The sequence below is a fragment of the Mastomys coucha genome, unplaced genomic scaffold (genome assembly GCF_008632895.1).
Source record: "Mastomys coucha isolate ucsf_1 unplaced genomic scaffold, UCSF_Mcou_1 pScaffold21, whole genome shotgun sequence".
Classification (NCBI taxonomy): Eukaryota; Metazoa; Chordata; class Mammalia; order Rodentia; family Muridae; genus Mastomys; species Mastomys coucha.
Window position 1 is genome coordinate 130,231,688 of NW_022196904.1, and position 6,466 is coordinate 130,238,153.

General features: G+C 51.4%; 2 protein-coding genes across 3 annotated transcripts in view; both read right to left on the reverse strand.

The window, feature by feature from the left end:
• Sigirr (single Ig and TIR domain containing) overlaps positions 1-3,577 on the reverse strand; it is a 9,702-nt gene extending 6,125 nt beyond the window's left edge. The window contains exon 1 of the mRNA XM_031388784.1: positions 3,418-3,577. The gene's annotated coding sequence lies outside the window, so the exon portion shown is untranslated. The remainder of the gene's footprint in view (positions 1-3,417) is intronic.
• A 402-nt stretch (positions 3,578-3,979) lies between these two features.
• Positions 3,980-6,466, reverse strand: part of Ano9 (anoctamin 9) — a 19,111-nt gene continuing 16,624 nt past the window's right edge. Inside the window, exons 20-24 of one of the 2 annotated variants that reach the window (XM_031384663.1) lie at positions 5,726-5,873; positions 5,088-5,189; positions 4,920-5,013; positions 4,684-4,796; positions 3,980-4,592 (exon numbers count right to left, since the gene is read on the reverse strand). In XM_031384663.1, coding sequence (XP_031240523.1) covers positions 4,565-4,592; positions 4,684-4,796; positions 4,920-5,013; positions 5,088-5,189; positions 5,726-5,873 — 485 coding nt within the window. In that variant the 3' untranslated portion in view covers positions 3,980-4,564. Of the gene's footprint in view, positions 4,593-4,679; positions 4,797-4,919; positions 5,014-5,087; positions 5,190-5,725; positions 5,874-6,466 lie in introns of those variants that run through there. The other variant, XM_031384664.1, reaches the window with a different exon arrangement.

Consider the following 6,466-nt stretch of genomic DNA (forward strand, 5'->3'; position numbering starts at 1 on the left):
ATCCTAAACATACCCAAGGAAGACAAGCTAGGTAGGAGGCGTGCCTCCTAGATTCCACCCCACACACACTCTTTTTGACACAAGGTTTTGCTATGTAGTCTTGGTTGACCTGGAACTGTCTATGTAGGCCAGGCTGTCCTGGAACTCAAAGAGCTCCACCTGCCTCTGTCTCTTGAGTGCTGGGATTAAAGGCGTGTGCCCAGTCTGGTAACACTCTCATTTTATTATAATCCCATGAATAGAGGAGGACTTATGCTATCTGCCCCCCCCAACAACAAAAAGCCCCATCTATGACTCACCTCTGACCTACTGTGGCAAAGGGGATCTCTCAGAAACTGGTGACCAATAATGAAACCTAGAGCGTATTTCTCTGGTCCTTACCCTGTCCACCTCCCAGGCAAAAGACTGGGAGGACTGAGTAGCTGTGAAGGCTGTGGTATCTCACAGACATTATTAGCTTAGGGCTGGTGTGAGATAGCAAAGCCCTTTTTCTTTCTTTTTAAAATTATTTTATTTATTTATATTTCAAATGTTGTCCCCCTTCCCAGTCTCCCCTCTACAAGCCCCCCATCCCATCCTCCCTTCCCTTTGTCTCTAAGAGGATGCTCCCCACCCACCCACCTACTCCTGCCTCACCCTTCTAGCATCCCCCTACGCTGGGGCATCGAACCTCCACAGGACCAAGGGCCTCCCCTCCCATTGATGCCACATAAGGCAGTCCTCTGTTGTATATGTAACTGGAGCCATGGACCCATCCATGTATATACTCTTTGGTTAGTGGTTTAGTCCCTGGGAGCTTTGGAAGGGTCCGGTTAGTTGATGTTGTTGTTCTTCCTATAGTGTTACAATCCCCTTCAACTCCTTCATTCCTTCCCCTAACTCTTCCATTGGGGTTCCCGGGCTCAGTCCAATGGTTGCTTGACTTTGAGTATCTGCATCTGTCTTAGTCAGATGCTGGTGGAGCCTCTCAAAGGACAGCCATACCAGGCTCCTGTCTTGGGAGCACATCTTGGCATCAGCAATAGTGTTGAGGTTTGGTTCTGCAGATGGGCTGGACCTCAAGGTGGGGCAGTATCTGGATGGCTTTTCTTTCAGTCAGCAGAGCCTTTTTTCAAGTGCCAAAACAGAAGAGCCACAAGCCCCTGGCTCCACTGCGAGACGGGGAAAGACAGCTGGTTTCTCCTATTCCTACCAATCTCTCCCCCGACTCCAACCCTACTCCCACTAGATTGATTTGAGCCTTGGGACTTAGTAGCAGTATTTATACACTTGAGCAAGGCTCTTCTACAGTTCCTGGCTCTCCCTTCACAATCATAGCTACAGGAGTAGGTCCTGGAGACTGTCCTGTGGCCTTCCCGCCTCTGGTTCAGGCCACCCAGGAACATCTTCAACCCAGGAGCATCCTCAATGCAGAAGCAAGCTTTCCTGCCACCTTACCTGACTACGACCCAACCCTGCTCAAGCGGCCCCCCTCTGCCCCCACCCCTGTGATCTGGCACTCATGATCTCTTGGTGATGGTGCACTTTTGGCTCAAGGCTGGAAACGCTGAAGGGGACAGATGTCCATCCTCTACATTTGTGGAACCGTTTGCTACCTGAAGCCCTCTCATAGGCCTCCTGAGCATCCTATGCACAGTAGCTGGCTGACCTCACTAGAGGCAATTCTGTGTCTCCCATAATGTGAATCAAGAAACTGTAACGCAGCAAAACTCAGGAGCACCCAGGGCAGAAGTGAAGAGATAGGTGCGCCCGTACTGAGGTCAGTGCCCTCAAACATCTTTGCCCCCTAAGAAGTCTGGCAGAATGTTTGAGCTCCTGCATCTAGAAGACCTGTCACCCTCTCAGAGTCTTCAGTCAATACTGTTCTCCTTTCCTGTCTGCTAACGTCTATCCTGTCTGTCACCCTCTATCCCAGCGGGGTCACGACCCCTTTGGGGGGCCAATTGACCCTTTCACAGGGGTCTCCTAAGACTCTTGTAAAATACCGGTATTTACAATTCATAACAGTAGCAAAATTACAGTTATGAAGTAGCAGTGAAAATAACCTTATGGTTGTGGGGGGGTCACAACATGGGGAATTGTATTAAAGAGTTGCAGCTTCATAACAGTAGCAAAATTAATTATGAAGTAGCAACAAAAATAACTTTATGGTTGGGAGTCACCACAACATGAGGAACTGTATTAAAGAGTCCTAGCAGGCCAAGCAGTGGTGGTGCACCCCTTTAATCCTAGCACTTGGGAAACAGAAGCAGGCAGATTTCTGAGTTCAAGGCCAGTCTGGTCTACAGAGTGAGTTCGAGGCCAGCCAGGACTACACAGAGAAACCCTGTCTCGAAAAATAAACAAAACAAACAAACAAACAAAAAGAGTCCTAGCATTAGGAAGGCTGAGAACCACTGTTCTATTCCATACCCCAGCCTCAGGCCAATCTTGCATAAAAATCCAGATGGCCTCAGACACTTGCCTTTGCAGCTCTTTGAAGGCACTCCAGGGCCTCGGAATTTAAATCCCAACCTAGACCCTCGGATTGCCTCCCAGCATTGCCTCCATATTATGAGGTTCCTGGGAGGCCCAGGGTCCTTCTCCCAGAGGAACAGTCCTTGCTTGAGCTGTAGGGGCATCCTGTGCTATCAGATGAGTGAGTGTTCTGGAGCTTCGGAGCCCGAAGCCGAAGAGCCCGCTCCCCACTTGCGGGTCTGTTTTTGCTGCTCAGCATCTCGCCACCTGTGTGCTGCTCAGCGCAACTTTTGCGCCCCCCTCCCCGTTCCTGGCGTATGCTGGGTCCCCAAATATCTTTTTTAAAGAACGGAGTGTACATAAAAGGCCTCGAGGAGACCAATTCCCCGAGTTCATCATGCTCCTACATCTTGCCCTTGGTCTTCTGTGGGTGGCGCAGGACCTGCTTCCCGGAATCCAACAGGTGAGGCAAGCCGACCTATCGGGCACGCGTGCAGAAGATGGGGACGCGCACCGAGAGCGGAAGCGCGCCGACAGCTAGTCTGGGCGCGCACCAAACGCGGCGCTCACAGGAGGCTCTGCTAGGGTCTCCGCGACCCCGGGTCCCTGCGAACGCGGGTCCCTGCCAGCCTCTCAGTCTGACCAGGTGTCTTAGAATTGCTCAGGTTTGAGATACACTCGTGGGAGCGAAGGTGAGGTCTTACGCCCCACTCGCCCGCTTCTACAGGCTTGCACTGAAGTCAAGAGGAAGCTATTGACTATGTTGGAAGAATGAAAAAAGCAAGGCCAGAGCAGGGGACTGGACGCAACGCTCTCGAGCTTCCGGGCTGAGCAGGGAAACCCGTCTGGTTCAAAGCTACTTCCTGCGGGACCATGGCCCCAAGGCTCCTCGGAGCAAAGTGCTCCCAGGTCCTCAACTCTAAAACTGGAGCGGCTCCAGGAACCACGACCTCTACTCACCTCCGCGCGTCTGAGTCACGACTGCCACCCACCTGCTTCAGACCTGAGACTTGCGCGGAAGCTGACAGTTTACCTGGCCGAGGTGCGCAGCGGCGACAGAGCCAGCGGCAGGTGCAGCCCCGCCCCGCAGGCAGGGCGAGGGCGGACCCTAGAGTCCCGCTTTAAGCCTAAGGCTAGTGCTAGTGCGCGTCGGGAGTTCAGTCCCGGGATCTTCAAACTTCCCGGCTCAGAGGCGGTGGTCAGACCAGCCCAACCAGCCGCAACCCGCAAAGGGCCACCCGACCAACATGGCGTTTTGCCCTCTCCAACCCAAACTCTTCCTTTTCCTTCAGGAAGTCTATCTTGATCTATTCCCCAGTCGTAACTGACCCCGTGTCTTCTCTTGCCACTCGAAACCCCAGATATTTGGAAAGCAGAACCTTCTTCCATAAGGTGCCCCTCCCTTAGACAATGAGGCAAAACCAGAGAAAAGCCAGGTGGGCCCAGGCTACCACAGTTCATCCCATCTCAATCTAGCCCGGAGCAGAAATAATCCTTAGAAACTGGATCTACATCATGAGGCTCAGAAATCAATACACACAGGTTTATTTTGTTTGTAAAAAGTTTTGCCGGCTGTGGGGATCCAGGTTAATGGGGGGAGGGCACCCGGAAATTAGTCTCTAGGGCCTCCTGCAAAGCAGGAGGTCTGTGGAATTTAGGCTAATTTTACTGCGTGGGGGTTTTACAAACAGCCTGCAATTCTATAGGTACTAGGCTCACTCAAGAGTCTCAAGTAAGATCTGTACCAACTTGAACCCCAGGAAAGTTGAAGCAAATCCCACAGGCACAGCTGTGCTGTTCATAAATACCCTAAATATACATGTAATTTCAATGACCCCTACATATACAAGTATCCCATGATTAACATATATACATGGGCTTTGTAGGATGCCTATATACACATACATATATTCAAGGCCCTCCTATGACCTTCATGCATTAACATATATGTAGACCATCCAGGAGCCTACATATAGACGGACCATTTTACAGCCTCCCTCAACACATGCATACACATTGTGATGGACAGGGGCAAGATGTAGAGGTGGGGGCTTCTTCCTGATCCAGGCTTCTGAAAAGCAGCATTTCTCCACCTGACCCAGGTTGTCTATACATCTGTACTCCTGGAACTGAAGCTACAGGAAAGATGGGGTTGGTATGGGTCAGAGGCCAGGCCTGTCCCCAAGCACAGACCTGCCCCAGCCAGGTGAGCCTCTGCATCCTTACCACATTCTACGGTGAATTCTCTCATACTTGTCTGTCAGAACATCATTCTTCACTGACTGGGGCACATCAGGCACAAACCACGCAGCGATGAGCTTGATGCACAGGGCAAAATGCTGCAGGCAACAGGGAGAATGGCCCAGCAAGGTCAGTGGGTAAGAAGGATCTTTAGGATTTGGGGGCTAGGAAAGAGGACTAAGAGAGCTGCCTCTCCTCTGGCTCACCCACAATCTACCCACCTCAAAGAGGATAACAAAGGTCAGCCGGATGGCCAAAATGAACCAGAACTGCTCAGAGAAGTTGTAGTCAATGTCATTTCGGTAGTCCCGGTACCTGGGGTAGGGGAGTACCTAAGGTCAGGAATCAAGAGTTTAGAGGCCATTTACGGGGAATGAGAGGTTCCAAACCTGCACACGGTCACATTTTCTTGCCCTTCCATCCTGCCATGGTCCTTGAAGTGCTTGGTGTAGAAGACAGACAAGCTATGGTTGACATAGTCCTTGAGGCAGCTGGAGAGAGAAAAGTGTGGTGTTTACTTAGCCTGACGCCCTGAGAAGTCACCTGCACCTAGAGGGCACTAGGGGGTCAGCCACCACAGAAGGGCTCCTCCATTCTCCTTCATGAGGAAAGTCCTCCTTTCAAAGCACAAGACTATCCCTGGGAGATCGAAGGGAAGCTGAGGGGTCTTGGGAACGCCATCAACAGTCTGCCCTAGCAGGCTGGCCTAAAGAGCCCAGTCTGCAGGTGCCATGGATGCCAGACACATTTCTGCTTTGCCTTCCCGTGCCAGAAACAGGACAGGGACGTAAAACTTAGCAGGAGAGGCATTCAGGTACTACCTGTTCATTACCAACAGAGCCTGGCACTTCCCTTCCAACAAGGGTCCGGAATCCAGCCAAGGTATATAGGCCATGTAGACAGTACAAGGAGTCAAGTCCCAGCCTCAGTACAGCCCCAGATAGCTCTGGCAGCACCCACATATACCCAGAAAGCCCCATGTCTGGACTCCAAGGACTTAACTGGAAGGGTCAGTTCAATGTCTTACTCATCTGTGAAGGTGTGATTGGTTCGGCACGGGCCATAGTGGTACTTGTAGACTACTCTGGGGATGAACTCAGACGTGAAGGCGATGACCATTCCATTGGCAATGACTGCCAGCACTCCAATGGTCTCCAGCACCTGCAGCCAGGTCCCTGAATGACAGCAGTGGAATGAAGCAGCCAGTCCTGATCACTGGTAGTCTCCTGCCCTAAAAGCTTGGAGCCTGATTGGTCAAGGAGCCTCATGTTATCTCTGTTCATGGTCCCAGTGCAGCCGTGGGAGCTAAGTTATCTGCTTGGAAATCCCCAGCTAAGACAAACATAGTATAGTTGCACCTACTTCTCCCAGACTTGATTAGTGAAGGACTCAGGCTTCCCCATCCCCATCTTCTTCCAGGAACTTTTCAACAGGTTCTTTATCTCCTGGACCCCACCCAAGTGAGAATTCCTGAATCCTGCCTCATGTCTGAGGCTCTCCCTGACGCTTCTCCCCACATTAGCAACTAAACCATCTGTTTTCCCTGACACCTGTCATTCTCACTATGGAAAGTCAAGATGACTGAGGTGAGGCCTTGGGCTCTCTGATCTGTCTGTCATACCTTCTCAACCATGTGATCAAACGCCTGCTCTTCCATAAGGTCCCCTTGGCGCCTGCAAGCACTCCAGCCACATGCTGGAGGCTCATGGGAGAGTCTTGTCAGGTGCCCTCTAGCCTGCCTTTTTCTGGTTTTATTTTTGTTGTTGTT